General features: G+C 37.2%; 1 protein-coding gene across 1 annotated transcript in view; it reads right to left on the reverse strand.

Annotated features, from left to right (window-relative positions):
- Positions 1-355: 355 nt before the first annotated feature.
- Positions 356-23,664, reverse strand: part of LOC127578792 (dnaJ homolog subfamily C member 5) — a 43,262-nt gene continuing 19,953 nt past the window's right edge. Inside the window, exons 2-5 of the mRNA XM_052031245.1 lie at positions 19,741-19,857; positions 15,370-15,583; positions 12,431-12,605; positions 356-5,460 (exon numbers count right to left, since the gene is read on the reverse strand). Of these exons, the coding sequence (XP_051887205.1) occupies positions 5,369-5,460; positions 12,431-12,605; positions 15,370-15,583; positions 19,741-19,847 (588 nt within the window). The 5' untranslated portion in view covers positions 19,848-19,857 and the 3' untranslated portion in view covers positions 356-5,368. The remainder of the gene's footprint in view (positions 5,461-12,430; positions 12,606-15,369; positions 15,584-19,740; positions 19,858-23,664) is intronic.

The following is a 23,664-nucleotide window of genomic DNA, read 5'->3' on the forward strand; positions in this document are numbered from 1 at the left end:
AGCAAGATTTTCATTGCACTTGTGCATACATGTACTTGTGCATATTATAATAAACTGGACTTTGAAAACAACAAAGCCATGTACTATAAATCTTCAACAGGTCAAGCAGCATGCGGAGAGAAAAAGAGTTAACATTTCAAGTTAACAATTTTTCTCCACAGATACTACCTGATTGTTAAATATTTCCTGGACTATTTGATTTCAGATTTCTGGTATCTGCAATGCTTCAAGTCAGAGTTTGCTGTTTTTAAATCCTAATTTTTTTTTATTATTTTTACATCAAAATATTAATTGAATCAATTTAGAACTGGAACTGGTTTATACAGGAAATAAAGCAAATGTACACAGCCAGTGATTTAAGCATTGGAAACATTTATTTTACAACTGCAAATCAAATAAATTACCAATGATTTTCAGCAATACAGTACATAAATAACCATGCTAAAAACATTACAGTTTATTGTATGTACAGGAGTCCATGGGCTTCAAGTCCTGTAGTTAACATAACCACATCTACTTACATATAATTTCAACTATGGTCCTTTTAAGAATACCAAAAAGGTTGCATAACAATGTTTGATTCTATTTTTACACCAATACTCTGAATTTTAAAGGATCTATCAAATTTTGAAGACAGTTCACATAATGCATTCTGGCTTTACAATATTTTATCTGCAGCCGAATCCAACAATATCTCAAATAATTTGTTATTCAGTCTGTTTAGTGTTATTCCTGTAACATGCGAGAGCAGTGTGTGTTAAATAAATTGCAATATTATTCCATTTTAGTAGTTTCTAAATAATAATACAAGCTCATTTGATGACTGGCACAACAAAAATTTACTGACTGATGAAAAGCATTTCTGTAGTTGCAAATTCGGCACTGCATTACAATTGAAAACTATGCATTTAGACAGACAAAATTAAACCCTGGTATGTTAAACATACTTTTAGACAACACATTTTACAATCTGACTTGGAGCTTGAAAGGCTTCACTGAATTCATTGGTGCAGTGGGGTAACAAATCAAGTATTATAGTTCAATATAATAGAAACAATAGTTTCACTATCCAGTTTGGCTTTTCCTCAATTAGTCACTGTAATGCAAATGCATAACAAAATAGGGCATTTATCTTGCACTGTTACTGTTTGTAAAATAATTCTGTTTGCAAATGGGAAGTCTGAATTCTAACTTCAGCTTTATAGCACTGCAGAAACAGCAGAGGTCATTACATTGAAACAATATTAAATTAAATATGGCAATTTTTTAATAATGGTTAACTATACATACATATACCAAACTGAAGACTATTTTAATAGCATGCACACCATCTGAATGCTTGACCTTTGGAGAAATCAGGTGGTTTTCTACATCCTGTGGATTTGAATACCTTGAGCCACTGTTTTACTATTACCAGAAACAGAACTGCCAGAAAATCTAAAACTACAGGCAGCGTCTTTATTCAGACACTCATCACCATATATAATTTAGTTCTGACTGGGAATGCATTAAATGTATTGCAAGATTTTGCAGATCATTTCAGTTGATAGACTAATGAACTTAAGTACTTATACTCCTTCAGTGTATCTATAATTATTCAAAACCTATACTTCAATTCAAACTATAATACTAAATAAACTTTCATGAAACTAAGTGGAACATAATTTACAAGAGGTACTATTAAAAAATCAAATTACTCCTATATTGTGTGCAAGTTATCCCAATTCATTAGAGAACAAAATTAATTTTTACATTAGCATTACATTTGCACATTATTGGAACAGGTATTACTGTGATGGCTGACCAGACAAACTTACTTACCAGACTTAAATTACTTGTTAACCTAAGCTATGCTAGTAATGCAAATTCTATGGATAAAAACCTCTATTACAGTTAACACAGTACCAAAAAATGAATTCCACATTTCCATACCAGTTTTAATATGATAAATATCAGAACATAGAGGAATGTATGTAAAAGTTGAGACAGGGCATTTTGGAGACAATGCATTCACAATTCTGCATTCATAGCTTTGAAGGTTCATTGTTGATATTTGAAACTGAAAGTGGGACGTGAAATACCTTTAGTCAACTGTCATGCCCCAACTATTTCAACAATTCTGAAGCATAGAAAAAGGAAACAATGTTTTATCTTGGAGCCAGCAGTGCCAAAGATATTTGGAGTTTGCAGCAATCAATTTATGGCAGATAAGATTGAAGCAAGAACCAATGAAGGGATAGGGGGAAGAGAAGGAAGTAATTTTTCAGTAGAATAATCAAATAAGGAAAGCTTTAGATTCTTATTCACCAGCAAGGGTGAGCTAGGTTAAGTATATCCTCTACTGGCCTTGAGCATTAATTCCATTTAAGTTTTCCTTGGATCAGGTAATATCCATTTTTAAATTCCAATGGTGTGATGCTCACAAATGCTATTTTACCGAGAATCTCTTCAGCAAAGAATCAAGCAATTTGGCTAGGTCGATCAACATTATTACAAATTCATGTAATTTCTCCAAACTGCTTTTGATTTCCTTCATTAAAATTCAATATGGTATTCATCCAGATGTCAGTCATAAGAAATCCAGAAATTTTAAATCTGCACACTCATGCAGAACTGTTTCAGTAATCTGAGTATCAGCTCATGAGGTTTGCATTAATGTTGAAGAAAGGCCTAAATACCAAAACTACTTCTGAAAAACTTTATGGTATCACTACAAACAGTTAAATAAACTGGATATTAAATCAGGCTCAATTCAAGTAAATAAATGGAGGTTAGGATTAGAATTCAGTCATTCATTGTACTTTTTCCAACCATAGGAACAATATTACATTTCGGGATATGTTAAAGGAAAAATAATTAATCATTGCTACTTCCTTACTGTAAAATAGAGTTCTTATGATTTAAGTACTGATATACAAATAATGGATCCTTCAAAAATATAAAACTTGGGTTTGTAACAAATGAACTTTAGTAAACCAATCTCACATTTATCCAGCATACCATCTAAAGTGCTCATTGTAGCACAAATTATGATTGTCTATTTAGTATTCTACATAAATTAAGCAACTATCCAGTGTGATAACAATGAATTATCCAAGTTGTTACTCAAAGCATGCAAGTTCTTCATAAATTAAAATTAAATTCACATCACCTTAGGTGTTTGAGCTGCATTTGTCCTCTTGCTGTCAAATAATTGCTATCCTTCTGTTCAGATCACTTTATACTGACTGAAAACTTGTTTGTGACCTCAGGCTTTCCTACCTTGTTTGCCACAAATCCAACAATCAGGGAATGTTGGAGCACTGGTTGTGGATAGAATGGGATTTGGTCACCCTGGGAAAACCTCTTTAAAAAGTACATATGATTTAACAATGTTTAAGGAGCAATTTTCAATTATAATGAGTCTCTTTTAATAAATAAAAAATATAGTTTACACACTGAACAGTCTGAAGGACATTAAAGCCTATGATCACAACATGCATGTTAGCAGAAGATTTGAAGGGAAACATGAGTGAATGTAACAAAAGGAACCATGCAGTCTAACAAGAGTAAACTAAAATTGACCAGATTAACATAATGCAACTTCATGACTTTACAAAAAAGCGTTTAAGCAGTTCTCCATTACCTTCTCTTTCAATACAAGATGCTCAAATACAACTATTCATTATAATTTTGACAAGGCTTGTGTTTCAATTCGAACAACTGAACATTTTACACAGAAACAAACATGAAAATGAATTTCAAATGTAGCACAAAGGAGAAGGAACTCTAAATTAATTTCTTCTCTTGAAAAAAAGCTTGGTCCATTTATGAAACTGCCAGATTATATAATTAGAACCTTTCAATTATCAAAACTTGATGGCCACTCAATCACGATGTAATTTTGCATTTCAGCTAACTAGTATTCCCAGTTCTCTCAAGACTGCCATGACAATCAGCCACAGCCCCTTAAGACAATTTTCGGCAGGAATTAAAATTATGTACTTTCTGTAGTCAAGTCAGATTATCAATTCAGTTTCTTCTTTCCTGCATTCTGGGCAGTTTTCTAGGACCATGCCACTATAATTCATTTAGTTACATTTTAAAAAAGAGCCACAGGACTTTTGCAAAAGGCAGAAAATGGCTATGCTATCTTCACACTGGGCAGGATTCAAACCCAGGTTACGGAAGTAGTTTAAAAGATTTTGCAAAATATCTCATTTGTTGACAGAAGACTGTTAACTCAAAATGATGTAAGCCAGTTCTGGATTCTGTCTAGCAATTTTCTGCCTTTGGTCAATTGCTTCTTCTTTATAGTTCTTGCATCTTAAGGTTCACAAATACTTGAGTGTGCCATAGCAAATAAAATTTAACACAAAATTTTATAATTGGTTACAGAAGTGATTTATACTGCACTAAGAGCCATCTCTTTGAATTTATATTTGCCATGAAAACAATTGATCTGAAAATGCACATTTAGAGGAGTACATATTTTCTAAAAATGGTAATTGCTGAAGTGTAAACAATTTTTAAGCAACCTGTCCTGTATCGGTTCCTCTTACAATGGTTGTACTGGCTCACTAATCACTTGAACTATCATTGTTAAACATTTTACTGTAATATTTAAATTTTTTTGTCCAAAGTTCTGATTTTTCTACAAGATTGCTGCAGCACAGCTTTTGAACAAATCCACACTTGAGGAGCTATTCAATTGAACATTAGATGGATGTCAGAAACTGGCAGTTGGACACCATCTCAAAATACCACATTGAATTATACCAACAATGGACAGTAATTTTGAGCTGCATCTGATATTTCACAATAACCGAAAACTCCTTTCATTTGGATAGATAATGCACTGATTCCAGTTATGTACATCTTGTGATTGCACAACAAAATTCCTTTAATCTCAACCACAAAACATGTCATAAATGACAAAGATAAAGTTGACCATATTTACCTGCTCCCCATCAAAAAAAAGCACTATAAACAAACTCATGATTGGCAACATTCTACAAAAGCCAATAAAACTACAGGTCAGCATGACAATCACTGGATTTCTAGCCATATTTATGTGGTAGTTTATGTGCACTGATTCTATTGTCAATCAACAATTACATGACATCATTCCATTCACACATCACAATATGCAAATAAAATAAAAGTGTCAAATGGCTTTAAATACTGTTCACTACAGTACTTTGTAATGAAGTTAATTTACAGTGGCAAAAGGCAAGATAAGGGAAGGTGGTCTTCTCAATGTTGGTGGCTGCTCTCACCTTGGCAGAAAATCTTGTGAAAGTTCTATCTATAGCTTTAACTATCCCAGTGTTGAAATGAATTGTAAATATATTTTTTAATTACAAGAGCAAACTTGGTTAAAATTAAATCATTCAGTGTGATAGCTGGGGTGACTGTCACTGGTCAGCTGGGTTGTTTCTGTGGCTGATGTTGGCTGCACCACAATTGCTCCGTCTCCCTCTGGAGGAAGTGGGGTAGGCAGGGGGAGGGGGGGGGGTGGGGGGAGGAAGGGTGGAAGAAGAGAGAAAAAAAACATTAACCAAACTATTTTAAAAAATTTCAGAAATATGATCTTTCTGGAATTTGCTTATTACTAATCAAAATAATCTTATGTTCATTACAATCGTTTTGTGTCACAACATTTCATTCATTGACGAGCAACTCCATTTTGGTTCCAATTAGCTATTTTAAAATATTTAAAGCAAATGATTAAAACACCAAAAACCAAGGTTTGTTTCCACATTCAAAATATTTTACCATGGGTATACAAATAAAGGGAAAATTAATGATGTATATAGAAAAGGGAACTACAAAGCAAATACTCAAGCTTACTGCTGTTTGCAGAAAATTCACTTTCACATTTGTACATGGCACTAGTATGCAGAGTAATTTTGCAAGTAGAAGAATATAAACCACGTGGATGATCTCACTTCCCTGAGTAACCCGTCAACACATTCTGAAGTCCTGCCTGGACTAGAATACTTCTCCTGTCATGTGGAAAAATAGAATTTATGCAGCATACCACCAAGAAAAGCATGCCATTCCCAATGTTCTCTCATGATGAAATGCAGAAAAATGTGGAGAAAGTTTTAAGAGCAAGTCAGACCTGCTAGATGGCTAAATCTAAAGTAAATTTAACCAGTTTGCTGCAGAAAGATCCAGACCACAATAATTCATAAATTATGGGCCAAAACACATTATGAAAAATGTTCTCTCAAGGAATGCCACACCCAATAGGTAGGGGAATATACCATTTGACCTCTTGAGCCTGTTCCATTATTCAGTAAGATCATGACTGCTCTGTCTTCAAGTTTACTTTCCCATCCTATCCCCAACAACCCTCAATTTCCCTACATTAAAAATCAGTCTCTTTCAACTTTGAATACATTTAAGGATTCAGCCTCTACAGCTTTCTGGATCAAGGAATTTCAGAGACTTGACCCGTTGACAGAGGAAATTCTACCTCATTTCAGTCTTAAAAGGGCACCTTTTATTTGAGACATACTCATGAGGGAAAACATCTTCCCAGCATTTACTCCATAGGAATCTTGTTTCAAATGGAGCCATAAATTACCTCCTTAAATGTATGGTTCTGCTGGTTTGTGATCTTACCTGCTAATCTATTTGCCCAATCCATGTCAGCCAACTCTCTCATTTTTTGCAAATCCCACTAAAGTATAACATAGTTATTTCAGAGAATGCTGAATTCTATCACGCTATGATTACTACTTCCTAGGAGATCTCTTAATCCAAGATCATTTACTAAAGGCATGGCATTACATATTACCAGACCTAAAATAGCCTGCTGGAGACACAAGAGACTGCAGATGCTAAAAGGTGACAAGCAGAACCAGTGAAGGGAGGGACGACAGGCAGATGGAACCAAATGGGGGAGGGGATTTGAAGGGTAGGCAGGGAGAGAAGAAACCCAGGTAGACAGGTGTGTGGGTGACAGGCAGATGAGGGACAGTAATGAATCTAGCTGGGGAATGGAAAAAAATGAGCAAAGGGAGAGAGACCTGGGTGGAATGGTAGGAGTGGGAAAGGAAGGCAGGGGATGTGGGTTACATAAAATTGGAAAATTCAATCTTCAGATCATTAGGTTGTAGGCTACCCAAGTGGAATGTGAGGCATCAGTTCTTCTAGTTTGCATTTGACCTCACTGTGACAAAGGCAGCAGAGGACAGACAGGTTGGTGTGGGAACAAGAGTTCAAATGACCAGAAGCTCAAGTTGGCCACTGTGGAAAGAGCACAGATGCGCTGCCAAACAGTTGCCTAGTCAATGTGTGGTCTCACCAATGTAGAGGTCACAAAGGGCACCAAACAGAATAAACAAGGTCAGAGAAGGTGAATGTGAATCTCTGCTTCACCTGGAAGGGCTGTTTAGGTGCCTGGATGGTGGGGAGGGCAATGGTGTAGGGACAAGTGTTGCAGCTCCTACATTTGCAGGGGAAAGTACCAGGGGACAGCGAGGGATGGGAGGGAAGTGATGAGCGAACCAGGAGTCATGGGAGAACAGTCCCAGCGGAATTCAGAAAGGGAAGGGGAGGAAGCAGTGGGATCCTGTTGCAGGTGGCAGAAATGGCAAAGGATGTTGATATCCTGGATGTGGAGGCTAGTGGGGTGAAAGGCGAGGACCAAGGAAATGCTTTCTCTTTTCTGTCTGGAGGAGGGGTTGTGGCAAGAACAGACATCTGGGAAATGGAGAAACCATTTGGAGCAAAGGCTCCATCAACTACGGTAGCAGGGAAGCCACTTTTCCTGAAAAAAGGATATTTTAGAAGTTCTGGATTGGGAAGTCTCATCTTGAGAGCCAATGCAGCAGAGATGAGGAAACAGAGAAAGGGCTGGCACCCTTAACAGAAGGCAGGGTGGGAGGAGATGTAGTCAAGGTAGATGTGAGAGTCAGTGGGTTATAGTAGATATTGGTGGATAGGTCATCTTGTGATGGAGACAGATGTCAGAAATGGTCCATGTGAACTTGAGGGCAGGATGGAAGTTAGTAGTAAAGGTGCTAACACTGACGCGTTCTGCACAGTTGTTGATGTAGTGGAGAAAGAGTTGTGGAGCGGTGCCAGAGTAGGTTTGGAATAAGGACTGTTCCACAGAGCCAACAAGATAGGTGTAGTTGGGACCCATACGAGTGCCCACAGCTACACCCCTGATTTGTAGAAAGCAGGAGGAATTGAAAGAGAAGTTGTAAGGATCAGAACAAGTCCTGCCAGGTGGCTGAAAGCATTAGTAGAGGGGAACTGGTTGGGCCTTTGTTCCAGAAAGAAACAGAGAGCCCCAAGACCTTCCTGATGGGGTATAGAGGTATATATTGCATGTGCATGGTGAAGATGAGGCAGTTGGGGCCAGGTAATTGGAATTTGCCAAAGTGGTGGAGGGCATGAGAAGCAAAATAGCCTGTTGCCTTGCTGGTTCCATAATGTATTGTTCTAGAAAACTACTCCAAACGACACCACATGTTAACATTCTAGATTATGTTTATACCTTAGTGATGACGAGAATATTGATTCTTATACTTGACTGAAAAGTTAGTTAACATGATAGAAATTGGCAAGTAGACAACATTACAAATTACTATATTGAATATACTGATGGACTTGAAATGAATATTAATTTGAGGCTTAATAGCAAGCTGTTATCTGATAGTTCCTTCGGAATTAGTGCAACCAGCAGTAAAAATCATTGCTGTTGTGCTTAAAATTTATTCAAAGTGAACAAATGCCATTTAAGTGCTCCGCACCCCCCAAAAAAAACTACGTAAACATCAATATTCAAGTTTGATTAATACACTTTAGAAAATAATATAGCTGTCATTTGTGGAAAGAGTGATTATGAAGGAGACTGATTTTTCAAATTCTTCAAGCTTTCACCATACATCCACAATTAAGTTACAAACTGTAGCTATAGAAAAACACAAGATACAGTTAACGGCTTTTTAGTCTGTATTTACAATTCTTAATGTTTTATGTGAGGATGTACAAATGACAAGTGAGGTGTATACATCAGGATTCCGTGTCAAGTTTTCTTTTGAAGGGAACAGATGCAGAATGACATTACTAGACTTAGTGTTCACGAATGACTGCTTAAGAGACAGCAGATGCTAAAGTACTGAAAGATGCATTGATCCAATTGTTCTCAGTCTGTCTGCCCAATTCAAGTTAGGATCTGATGCTTTTGTGGTTACAAGTTTTTAAGAAGAAAGATTTGTACAAAACAATGGAATAATTTTCATGGGTACTTAATGGTCTGCATGGATATAGTGGGCTGAAGGTCCTGTTTCTGTGTTGTACGAATTTATGACGATTTTATGACAATTTGCTATGTATTTCACTTGTGGTATTTAAACATTTAAAATTTGCTCCTTCTCCCTGGGCATTCCTAACTTCCAGAAGTCTGGAATATCACTGCATGACACGGTTATAGAGTTATAGAGAAATATAGCACGGATACAAGCTCTTTGACCCGAGTACATGCCAACAACGGTACCCACTCACCTGGTCCCAATTTCCTGCATTCGGCCCATATCCCTTCAAGCCCTGCCCCTCCATGTACCTATCCAAGTCCTTCTTAAATGATACTATTGTACCTGTCTCAACCACTTCCTCTGGCAGCTCGTTACATATACTCACCACCCTCTGCATGAAAAAGATGCCCTTCAAGTCCCTTTTAAATCTTCCCCCTCACCCCAAATCTATGCCCCCTAGTTTTGGACTCCCTTACCCTGGGAAAAAGATTGCTAACCATCCATGATTTTATAAACTTCTATAAGATCACCTCTCATTCTCCTACACTCCAAGGAATAAAGACCTAACCTGGCCAACCTCTCCCTATAGCTCAGGCCCTCTAGTCCTGGCAACATCCTTGTAAATCTTTTCTGCACTCTTTCCAGTTTAACCACATCTTTCCTATGACAGGGTGACCAAAACTGTATACAGTACTCCAAGTGTGGCTTCACCAACGACTTATACAACTGCAACATAATGTCTCAACTCCTATACTCAATGCCCTGACCAATAAAGGCCAGTGTGCTAAACATCTTTTTCACCACCCTGATTACCTACGATGCTGCTTTCAACAAACTATGCACTTGTACTCCTAGGTCCCTCTGTTCCATTGCACTCCCTAGTGCCTACTGTTCATAGTACAAGTCCTACACTGGCTTGACTTTCCAAAATGCATCACCTCATACTTATTTGTATTGAAATTCATTTGCCACTCCTCAGCCCACTTCCCCAACTGATCAAGATTCCCTTGTAATCTACAATGACCTTCTTCACTATCAACAACAGCTAATTTCGTGTCAACCACAAACTTACTGATCAAGCCTTGTGCATTTGCATCCAAATCATTTATATAAATAACAAGGATCCCAACACTGAACCCTGCAGCACACCAAAAAAAAATTCCATTGCATTCAAGATGTAGTACAACAAAAGATTTGCGGAAACCAGACTTAGTTCTTTACATTAATATACACTGAATTCAACATCCAAGTATCCGAGGAATTAGTCTCAAGGGTGTTTCCTTGAAACTCAAAAACCATTGAAATTAGTAATTAACCATTAGGTTTCAGTTTCCACAACTTGCATCAGTGACATGTTGAACGTTCTAGTCTCAGTAGAAATTTTCACACCCAAAGTTTGGGTATATGGTCAAATTTTCAAAATGCAGCAGCTCCAAAGGGATATTACTCAAGTTCAGTTTCTATCAAGCAACATAGTTTAATGTACCCCCCGGGAAATGGTAATGGTAAAACTACACTAAATGACTGTCCTTCCTTCTCCCATGGTGGTCCAATAGAAGTTAGAATATTTAAATATGCCACCTCTCGGGTACTGTTTAGATTTGGAACAGTAAAGTCATCAACACCTATTATGGAAAGCTAAAGTGCTTGCTTAGTGACATTTAATAAACTGAAGTAAACCTGCAATCAAACTGTGAGACTTGATAGGCTTTTAAAGAATAGAACTAACAAACTAATCAAGTTTTATTACTTCCAATACTGACAGCAGTTGCGTGGCAAAGGGTTACTAAACCAGTCATGTTATTATAGTTATGCAAGCCCCACCAAAATGCTGAGTTCTCGTTGATATATGACTTCCTCTATTTACAATTCTGCAGGTTGTACCAGTAACTCCTTTTGACCAGCATTTTAGAACAATTTACATTTAATCAGAGTTAATATTGGACTCCAGAAATGAATTGAGAGTGGCACACAAACAAGAAAGTGCGCAAGTTAGGAAAAATGAATTGCTGAAGCATGTAATTAATATTTTTGGGAAGTCGGTGACTGTTTTAATGTTAGAAGCATCAAAAATTTTTAAGATTTTGATAGCTGGCAAAGGCCAGCAGTGTAGCTTCCCTGAATGTCACAATTCTTCCAGTCATTTCATGAGCAGAGCTTGTTCTGGCATCCATATATACAAAAAATAATTACACACAGAATGTCCTAGTATTATACATGTGTAGCTCAACAAAAGAATCTCTCATAATTTTTATTATAGGTTAGAAGTGAGAGTGGATGACTGTAAACAATAAACTACGAATCATCCATTCAAAATAACAATAATCATATATTTTCTGTTGAGGGCCTGCTTAACATTTCTTAAATTCCCAAGCTTCAATTGGCAACAATATCATAGCCTGGATTCTGAAAGCACAGTGGCAAAACCATCACGTTCTGTTGTCATTACACCATCTTTGGGTCTTCACTTTTACATAGTTTAATGCAGAAATATGAGGATGGTGATTCAGCCCTCTACAGTGCTACTTCGCAACCTTCAACACAATCAAGGAAAATTAATTGAACTGACAGAATATTCAGATATTTCTAAACTGATCCCACTGAAAGATATCCTTAAGATATATGTATTGCTGCTTGTACTCTGAAAAGTTTTTAAAGGCATGCCATGCCATTACTTCTGGACAGCAAGCTATCGCTGAAAATCTTTGTGCATAGATTGAAATTTGCTTCGAGTGCACTGTACGTTAAAAAATTATTTTGAAAGTTCGATATTTCAACAACTTTAGGTTGTTTATTTCAATATTTAAATGTGCAATTTTAACTGTTCCTGTTTGTATAAATTCATTCACGAGTCTGGCTGCTCCAAAAAAAAAGTTTGGTGACATTATGGCTACTAGATACAATAGATCCTCTGCACACAACATCAACAACTGATGTTGGAGAGCCTAAGCCCATAGAGGTCATTAGGTCTTTATGGGCAACCTTCTTCAAAATCAGTGCCAAGAACTATCCAGGTCTCTTCAAACAATCGCATTTGTTGCTTAAAATCAGTTACAACTTGTTAAATGCTTTAACTGATGTAATAATGCAGTATTTAAAAAAAATGCCAGACTAAGTTTTTCATTAATAGAAAGACCACACCTGATGTGATGCAAATTAAATATTCCATTTACCTTTTTCCATGTCAGACTGTAGCTGTGCCTCCAGATCCTCTGGTGAGACATAATATTCTTGTTCTTCTCCTTCAGGAGGCTTTGGTTTACACTTCCCACAGCAGCAATTACAGCAGCAGCAGAGGCAGCAACAGAAGTAACAACCAGTAATCACTCCACAGAAGACAAACAATGCCTGAAATCATAAAAAGTTTTGTCAGCAGAGAACTCCATTTAAATAGGATTTCAAAAAAAAATGCTAACTGAAGTATTTCTGTAGGACAATGTTCTTGACATATTTTATATGAAAACAAGTGTGGCCATTTAGAGTCGCATTAAAAAGTTTAGCAAATATAAATTCAGACAATAGATAAGCCATGACCAAGATTCAACGCAAGACCTTTTTGCCCCAAGGGGACATTAAAAACTCGAGGGCATAGGTTTAAGGTGAGAGGGAAGAGATTTAATAGTAACCTGAGAGGCAACAAAAAAGGTACTCAGACAGGTTCATGGATTAGAATGGTTTAGAGGGATATGGGTCGAACTCGGACAAATAGGACTAGCTTAGATGGGAATCTTGGTTGGCATGGACCAGTTGGGCGAACGGCCTGTTTCTGTGCTCTATTACTATATCATATATTGCCATTTCTTAGAGGTGCAGTGGTGGAAGTTGAGGAGAGGAGCCAGAAAATATCAGATAAAATAACAAACTGAATAAGGAGACCATTGAGGACATCTTCAAGAGGTGGTGCCATCCATCATTAAGGACCCTCACCATCTGGGACATGCCCTCTTCTCATTACTACTATCAGGGAGGAGGTACAGGAGACTGAAGACCCACATTCAACATTTTAGGAACAGCTTCTTTCCCTCCACCATTAGATTTCTGAACGGTCCATGAACACTATCTCGCTATTCCTCTTTTGCACTATTGTAACATATAGTAATTTTTAATGTCTTGCACTGTACTGCTGCCGCAAAACAACACATTTTACAACATACGTCAGTGATAATAAACCTGACTGATAATCAAACAGCACAGTGCAGATATTTTCTTTCTTCTCCTAATCCATATCCTAATGGAATATTACATCCCTTAATCTACCATTATAATCAATCCTAATCCCCACCGAGGAATGGAGAAACACATGCTGGGAGTTGTACCAGGCACATATAAAAGTGAGGAAACAACCTAAAGTTGCAACACAGTGTGAAAACATAGATAGAAGTAAATGATTACACAACAGATCAGATCAAATCTCTGTGGTCCTGCCACACCTAGTCAAGGAGATGAAATGGTTTCAATAGCAGCACCATCCTCAACACTTGCATCACCAAGAATGATTGGTGAAGACAAAGCATTCACAATCAAGCTCAGCAGGAAGTGCCAAGTGGATGATTTTTCTTTGTTTCCTCTTGAGGTACATACCATAACATAAACTAGACGTCAGCAAATTCAATCGACTTCATGTGAGTGATATTACTGAGTCCCCCCACTATCAAAATCCTGTGAGATCACCACTGACTAGAAATCTATGTGGAATAGACGCATACAATGTGACTACAAGAGCAGGTCAGAGGGTCATATCATCTTTTGTAGCAGTAACGCTACTATGGAATGGGACAGGAGGCAAAAATAAATCATATTTCAGACCATTTTAAGAGTACCCAAGTACAGGTGCTGACTTAGAAGATCCCCTTTGCTGAAAAGGCTGCCAAAACCAGTTAAAATGAACTGTGAGATGACTTGCAGAAGGCTGCATACACCTATCTTTCGGAGAGGATGACTACATGGGAACAGCAAATCAAGAGATTAATATGCTGACGAGTGCTCTTGAAATGCAAGCCCAAATTTTGCTGTTCGGTTCACATGCTTTTTGTTTTAAAAACATTTTCACAAGTTTGAATATTGATTTTTTGTAAAGAACTGTGTGGTATTAAGTACCGAATGCAAGTCCCAAATGAATATTTAGAAATGAAGTACAGTCATTCTATTCAAATAAATATTCTTTATGAGTGGCTGGTAGATCCAAGCAATTTGTGAGTTTTGTTCACAAATGCCAATCTATGCCAGTTACATAGTAGACAGCACAAAAGGGTTGAACTTGTACAGAAGGAGAGGAAAATATGAATTTGTGACCTACACCATAAAATGTTTACAGACTGACAAATTCTAATGTCTAGTCACAATGGAACAATTAGATACTATCAAGTTATACATATGGAATAATTTGTGATCTGCATAAATTTAAAACTTGAAACAAGGGACATTTAGATGTCAGACGTGTCAGCCAGACTGAAAGATGATCTTTGTCCTCTGTTTCGAGTTATTTATCAAAGCAGGTTAAACAACACAGATTGTTTACATAGTTTAAATTAAATATTCCAGATGAATCATTATCCCTCAGACAATCAATACATATTAAATTTATATTAACTGCTTCACTGGAAGTTAGGTACTTAAATGGGTACAGGGGTCTAAATGACCCATGAGAATGTAAGAGAAAAGAACCAGTGAAAAAGAAAATCCAACATATGAAATGGGTTATTATATACTGGTAGTAAAATCTATGTTTATTGCAAAGTTGGGGGGAGGGTGGGGTTGGGAGCAAAGGGCAGGGTGGAGAGAAGGGGAAGAGAGCATGCAGGGGAAGGAAGGTTGTATTTACATAGGTTATCTGCTTGTAATAGATCCAATTTTTCCTTATTGGTTGACAAATAATAGCCAGGAGAATTCCCCGACCTCTTAATAAAGTAGGACAGAATTTTGTTTCTAAGGGCAGGCAAGTTTAATGCGTCATCAGAATGAGTGCCCTTGAATCTGTCAACCTTGACTTTATGCTCAAGTCCCAATTCCTGTATATACAGTTACCCGAGTAATTCAGTTATCACTTGTCCCATGATCAGAAAAAAAATAATTTGCTTCTGCTAAATATCTCAGTACTATCAGAACTCCTCACCTTTGCCCACCAGCTGGACAAGACGAAGTATGTATTTACATTCTCCTCACCAAACTGCTCTGCCACGTAGAGACCCAATGATCCATACTTATCGTAAATATTCCGCTTTGTGGCATCAGTCAGAATTGCATGAGCATTGTTTATCTCCTTAAATTTCTCTGAAGCTTCAGGATTATCTGGATTCTTGTCAGGGTGGTACTTTAAAGCAAGTTTTCTGTATAAAAAGGAAACAATGTTAGAATGCTCAAAAATGGAAAATTTCCAAGTCAAATCAGCTTTGTCACTATAATTAAAAAGTTCTTTGTCAAAGTGCCTTATAGGTTGAAATGTAATGTTTAGGATTCTTTTTGGAGCACTACTTCAGAATATCCAATTTTACTTCACATTCAAGATTATTTTGGCAAAGATTTTGTTACTATCCAACATACAGTACATCACGCAGGAATGGGTAATGTCAGGGTCCTGTGGCAGATGCAATCGGAAAACAAAACAACTTGCATTTACATAATGCTTTTGAGTAAAAATGCCTTGTGCGCTTCTCAGAGAAGAAAATTAAATTGAACAAGCAAAATCTTAAAAGGGACTGGCATGAATAAGTTCCAATTAATGGCATACAATGAGTCAGAGAGAAGATAAAAGGTCAGCTTTGTACTGTAAAGGATACAGGGCCCAGAATGAGTTAAGGACCTTATCCAGGAATTGATTTTATATTTTTAAGTAGATGGAGGCTGAAGGTGGGCAGTGTGGTAAAAGAGTGCAGTTGAAAGACACTGTGGTGCTCTCTCTCACCCACTCCCATCCTCTATCCACAAGGACAGATGTGGAAGAAAATGAAGTTGAAGGAGGGAAGGGTGATGTGGTGAGACTATAAAGAAGTTGTTGGCGAGGTTTTCGTAGTGATCAGGACCACAAGGAGTTGTGGAACCACAAGTAATAGCAAAGTTAACTGGTGACTTGTTTGCCCCTATTTTTCTGCTGTTAGGCTGTTAACATCCACAATCCAGGCTCCAAGAATGGTCACAACAACATGCAAAAGCCTGCAAGGAAACAAGCATATGAATTTGCACTTTCAGGGAAAGAAGACTAATATGTTCCCAGAGATATTTCCCACTTGCTTCAGTATATTATGTTATAGTTATTTAGCATATATTATACTCAAGACCTGCTTGAAATAAAGTATTAAAGAGGCTGTTTTTCTCATGCTACTTTATTTCATCAGAAATGTGCAAACATTTTCAATTTATAAGCTTCTTGGAAAACAACAAATAATTGAATTATTCCTCAAGTTGACAGATCAGCTTTAACTGCACCTTCATTGTAACTGAAGAATTATATTTCCAGCTATATTAATGTTGACTGGTCCGACATTCCAATCTTTTGCACCTCTTATCATCTAAATTGGAGAGGGGGTAGAGGAAGATGTGCGGGAGAAAGCATACAAAAAGAAAATTACGCTTTAAGCTTAGTCCAAAATTCTTGATATGTTCACATTCTGCAATTTCAGCACAGCAGTACTTCAAAAATTCACCCAAAGCAATTCCAGATTTCACTGCAGTTTAACACTGAAGAACATGGAACAGAATTTACTATGATTTCTAAAATTGGCAGAGTATCTTCATTTGAACAAATGGCACCCTCTGGTGTTACGTTTAATAATTACAATATTTAACATTGCAAAAAAACTTGCAGAAATTGAGGTTTCTTAGTTGCACTAAATAGATATTAAATTAAAATTTATTTTGGAAGATCAGATTTTTAGTTGATTAACTAGAAAATTAATGAATTACTTCAGAAACTTCAGAGATACAGTACAATCCTGTTAGTCTAGCAAGCTCAGGACTGGTGCTGTCAGACTGGTAGATTTTTCACATTGTTTGTTATTCCAAATAATATTCCAACTGTCATGAACCAGCAACAAAAGAAACACACTGAGCATGATTCAGTGTTAAAAACTATTTTATTAATCACTACTTATGATAATACGTAAAATAAAAGTAAAAATGTTAGTATGTTAGAATTAAAAAATGTTAAACCTTGAACATTAACCCCAAAACTAAACTCGTCGTGTGTGTGTGACAAAGTCCCAAACTCCAAGTTCCGGAACGGTTCTTAAAGTTCAGTTCCACAAGCCATAAGGTGAAACATGAGCAAGGGCTTCTTCAACAACCACCGTTGTCTGAAGATAAGACGTAGACGTAGAGAAACACAGAGAGAGTAAATACGAAATCCAAATGTTCCACGATGGAACCCCAGCGACACTTCAGTGTTTACTCGGTAGTGACTTCCTCACCCCGAAAAGCATCCGAATCGTGGTCGTCCACACACAAATACCTGTTTCCTTCTACAGGTCAGCAACAAAGTGAACTCCACCCGATTACTTCCAACTTCCATACATGGATTTCAGTGGCAGACACAGTTATTGTTTCTCATCCATCGATAGAGAAAACTAGCAGGCTGGTGTCTCTCTCCCTTCTCTCTCTCTCTCTCCTTCTTCTTCTAACTTCTTCAACAACGTCATTATGTCCTTTTGTCTTCTATTGACGTAAGCACGCCCCACACACACATACACACACACTCTCTATCTTAAAGGGACTTTCACTGAGTCCGTAACACAACATACTTGGTTCAGTTTAAGATTTACACAGTAGTACAATGAATTGCAAGAGCCCTGGTGTGGTTAAATGGAGCACGGGAACGTTGGGATTTCCAAACAATTAAATGGTGCAATGTCAGAGTGTTACTGTGGTCATTTGTCTCAATCCTCTTAAAATCTTGCAAAGGCTGGAAAGTGGTTTCAAAGGTACTGCCTGATGTTTTGTGAGACATTTGTGTATTAGTAGAGGCAATATAATTTCAATTGGAACTTTCCTCAACTTTTTCCTGAGTGTAAATCTGGACGTGTGTCATGCTATCATCTATCGGCTGTGATTACCCAACTCAATACTTAAGGGAAAGACACTAGGACATTCCTGGTTTGTGTTCAGTTCCGCAACAATTATTCCAAGAGGATTGTCAATGTTCCAGGCTGAGACCCTTCCTCTGGACTGATTCAGTCTGAGTGAAGTGTCTCGACCCGAAATGTTGACCGTCTGTTTCCCTTTACAGATGCTGCCTGACCTGCTGAGTTCCTCCAGCAGCTCATTTTTTACTCCAGATTCCAGCATCTGCAGTCTCTTGTATCTCTATTCCAAGATGATGTTTGAGTTAATTCTTTCAAATATTAAACCTCTATGCCAAACCACAAAGGTCCTGGTTAAATACGAGCTGATAATGACATTTTTTGCTCCAAGAAAAACCTAAATATACAGTTAGTTAATTAACATAGTCAAATTAATTTATTTTGATTTAATTTTTAAATGTTTTGCCACTGGCCAACCACAATTATTCACTTCCAAGTTTAGAAAATGACTCAAATTACAATGTTCCCCAACAAATGATACGTTATAAAGCAGCAGAAAGATGCATGTACCTCCTCTTGCCCATCAGAAAGAAATAACAAATTCTCTACCCAAAACAACCAAACATTCTCCTTTAAACTGTAGCTGCTCCCTACTAGGAACCTATTGCCTTACTTCTACAGAGATGCCTCTGCAGCAATGCATTTGACTGACATTTTCATTGGCTAAACAGGGGTCACTCATATAACTGGAATATCATTATATTACCACTTCACAAAACCAGCCCAAAACTCATTGAAAGCTTTATGCTACACAGCTTCCGTTAATTTCGTAAAACAGCTTGGAGCATTTCTGCTGCTGCTGGTCTACAGTGCCTCATGAATGCACATTTAGCATGATTATAGAGCTACATTCTGTCCTACCACACTTCTGATTAAATGGAATTTTGATAATATAAATCCTTCGTCCTAGTTGAAGAAAAAATGTTCAGTTTGTAATTATTTTCTGTCTCAGCATTAGTAGCCTCAAGAAAATAAGTGACCTATTGATTTCTCGCTTTCTTGCATTCAGCTGAAAGGTCATGGACTTGAATGATAACTCCCTTGCTCCATTATAGGATGAAGCACAAGAATCCAAATAATGAATATATTTAACAATGTTTTTATTTCAGTTTTTGGCATCCATAAGATATTGTTTTTGATTTCTTATTTCTTTACTCTTATTCCTTCCTCATGGTGTCCTACCAAATGAATTGACTTAGCGATTTGCTTGCATAATGCTTTTATAATTGGTACACATTTTAACTAGATTAAATGCATGCTGCTAGAGGTGCAAAGTTACTCACAAAACATAGTATCAGAGGACAAACTATTAGGTAAAATGGTATTAAAAGACATATCATGGTCAGCAAATACATAGCTAGATGTGTGTTGCAACAAGATCTTCACTGAATTTCTGTTATTTAAACGCATACCTATAGGACTTCTTAATATCCTCTGGTGAAGCATTTTTGTCAAGTCCCAGAACAACATAGAGTGATTCTCCCGAGGTGGATAGTGAACGCTGCCTTTGGTCACCCATGTTGCACGAACTAAAAAAGGAAAAAAAACACAAATTGGTGACTGAATACCCAGAGGCTGTTTTTCAGCACAAAGAATTAGTCAAATTAACATTTTGTTTTCCACAGCACAAGATCAATAGATTTTTAGATACAAGCAATCAAGGGCTATTAGTGCAGGAAATGCTAGTTACCCAACATTCATGTGTTGGTTAACAGCTCTCACAACAACTGAGCCCCACTCCTCCATATTATCTCTTTAAAAAGAAGCCTAGCTAACTGCATCAATCTCACTACCCTCTAAAGCTTTTGAACGTCTTAAATTCATGCTGATCTTTTTAGGAACTCCAGATATTTTCAAACTGTTCCCTACGTCATCTAGTTTTCTGGGATATCTACTCACATCCATTTATGGTCTCCTGAGCACCCCTGATTTTAAATAATTCTATTATGGATGGCTGTGCCTTCAGCTGCCAAAACCACACACAAAATTCCCCTCACTAAATCTCTCCACATATCTTTCCTATGAAATGCTAATTAAAATGGAGCTCTGAAAAAGTTGACAGTATCAATACCTCACTTAACTCTGTTGAAAATGCATTTGTCAATGCTCCCATGAAATAGTTTGATATACAAGGCTCATAAAACAAGCTGCTATTGATAAAGACATAGTTTGTTAACCAATTTTTGTTTTTACAGATGTAGGTGTAACTCAACCCATCACTTTTATTTAGCAAAAGTAGACCATGGATATTATTGTATTTTTTTTAACCTCACCGTTCTGTTACTCTTAACTAATTTGTGTGACTTGTCACCAGGTTTACAAATTTATGATGCCACATTTAATGTAGCATCAAATACATGAGAATTGCATCATTCCATACATCACTGAAGGCAATGTACTCATTACACTACAAGGGTCAGATATTTATAACATTTGTTGTTACTGTATTTCAACCTTCCCATTTATGGAAAAATAGCCTTGTAAATATTTGATAGATTAACATGCAAATTACCATTCAACTTCCTGCCTGTAACACATTTGAAAAGTCAGGAAGTGATGTAAACCAAGGCCCAAATTTGAAAGCCATCATTTAGACAGGAAACTTAACCTGTATGCACTGGACAGAATTTCACTTATATGGCCCTAACATTAAAAATATCAATATAAGAGATGAGGGTGAACAGTTTATTTCAAAGTGGGATTTACTAGTGCACATCAGGCTACGTCAAATAAATCATTTGGCCCATCAGAAATAGTCCTTCCTCTAAAGCAGCAGATTACTAGCCTTTAAATGGAGCTGCTAGCTTTGCACTGCTATCCTTCTACCGCACAAGCAAATCAACAATAATCTGTTCTTTTGTTCAACAGCTTCAAACACAAACCAGTGAGCACCATACCTACATCAATACCAAAAGCACCAGTATGAAATTCTACCTGAACAGATCAGGCAATGTGGGATACAACATATGACTTACTCCATAATCGCATCAACATTTTTTTCAGGTAGTGCAGCTGCCAGACAGCTCCAGTGACCCTGTTTTGATCCAGACCTCATTTGTTCTGTGACCATATAGGTATCACCCAAGTGATCTGGTTGTCCCCCACCCCCCAAATCCTACAAATGTGCTGGTAGGTTAATTGGCTACTGCAAATTACCCCTGGTGTAGATGGTTAGTGGGATAGTGGGAAAATTGGGGGTAGTTGATGGATATGAGAGAGAATAGGTTACGGGGAAATAAGTGGGGGAATGGGGCTATTGGTAGTGCTTTGAGAGCCAGCATGAACTTGATGGGCCAAATGGCCTCCAAGACAGTATGTAACACTTTTCAATGAAAGGTGTATATTATTAAGATTTTAATTTTAATCTAACACACGAAGGAAATTAAACTACCTTATCTTGTCCTTAGAGTTCTATAGCAGCCTCCAACCTGGAATATTTCATGCTTGATGTGTTCTCATTGAAATCTGCATTCCCCAAACAAAGCTAGTACTGATTCTTCACCACAATATGCTAGACAGTCCAAACAAAATCTCCAATAAGCCATAATCATTGCTAATAAATAAGACAATAAATAAGCAGCTTTAGATCTAACACAGAAGTTACAAACACTGGAGGAAAATCCTCTAGATAATTTAAGGAAAATATCTGATCCAGCGACCAAGATACAAGATAAACTCATTCAAACACACTGTTTAACCTCTAATTACAACTTCCAATTGCGGGATCTTGTATTAAAGCAGATTGACAAAAGATGGAAAAACTTAAAAACATAGCAAATCTCTATTCTAGTTATTGGTATTCAGTAATACAAAAGTAAAGGCCAAACATACTGTATGCTGTTATAGAATTTAAAGCAGCCATTAAGTGGTTCATTTTCCAATTGAGCTGCCAAAGAGCTAACACCCAGCAGGGTAGCAACAGCTGAGAAATAGAGGCACTGCTTTCAACAAATCCCAGGGGCAAAATCTATAACTTGCAATAATTTGAGTGAATGGAACAAAATAGCTCTTGATTGAACAAATCATGCCTCACACATGGAACAGCCAGGCATCAGATCATTAAAAGGCCTGCAGACAATAAAGGGAGCAAGGCAACTCTGAACAAGGCATTCAGAATTAACTTCCGTATTGCAAGTTCAAGCCACTTAAAAGTTGCTTTAGCTTAGCTACTTTGAAAGCACTAGGCAGTAGTGCTTCTAGAGTTCTTTCTCAGTCTCTCACTGACAATTTGAAGCAACATCTTCAGAAACAGTAAAAAAAAACATGAAATTCCCCAAAGTGAGAATGAGTATAATGTGAATGAAATACTGGGGGATAAAGTTTGGCAGTGGCAGAACAGAAGAATAAGTCTGCAGATGGAAATGCTGCAGAGCACTACCACCACGTTCCCTCAAACTTCACCGCACAGGTCACCAAGGACAACTTTATCTTACATTGTTACCTGCATCCTCAGGTTTTGAATAAGGTGGGTATGGAGATAGTGAAAGCAGTGGTTGGCATCTTTCAAAGTTCAATGGATCCTGTAACATTTCCCACAGATTGGGAGATAGCAAATGTAACCTGACCTTATAGGAAAAGACAGTAAGAAAATAAAGAACGATAGAGGAGTTAGCCTAACATTGGTGAAAGGGAAAATGCTGAAAGCTATCATTAAAGATAATTAAAATTACAGTGCACAAAATGGGGGGGGGGGGGGAGGTTTAAATAAACTGGCTTGAACTTTTCTGTCAATGGACAGAAAACAAAGCTGCAATAAACAAATCATCAGGAAAGCTTATTACATTGCTTGTTGTGGAAGCAATAATGCACCATTCTTCCCCCTTACATGCCAACACAAATTGACACAGGAGGCCAGATGTCTGGATTGACAAAATTCAGAAGTGATACTCATAACAGAATTGCCAAGGAAAGTCTTTAAAATGCAAGAGACTGTTAACACTGTGTTTGCTTTTCTTGAAATCTTCACCTTGCAATTATTCAAAATCTGTAGCCACATAACACACTTGATTAGTTAAGTGTAATTCTCTGTTGGAGTGGCTTAACCTAAAATAGAACAGGCTTACCTTTAATTAGAACTAAAGGCAATAACAATATTATTTAATTAATATGCAATAATCAAATTCCCAAATACCTTTGCCATTGTCTAACTGCAACCTACTGAATAGCTATTGAGTAATATTTTAGCAAAAGGTCTACTTAACCTCTTGTGCATCAAAGTAGCAAATGCAATGAGTAAAGGGCAAGTATACCATAATCACTAAAACGCAAGCAGAAAATAGGTATGCTTATCACTTCACTTCACCACTGGTACCATTACTACAGAAAGTGGGGCAAAC

Source organism: Pristis pectinata, chromosome 16, assembly GCF_009764475.1.
Source record: "Pristis pectinata isolate sPriPec2 chromosome 16, sPriPec2.1.pri, whole genome shotgun sequence".
Taxonomy (NCBI): domain Eukaryota; kingdom Metazoa; phylum Chordata; class Chondrichthyes; order Rhinopristiformes; family Pristidae; genus Pristis; species Pristis pectinata.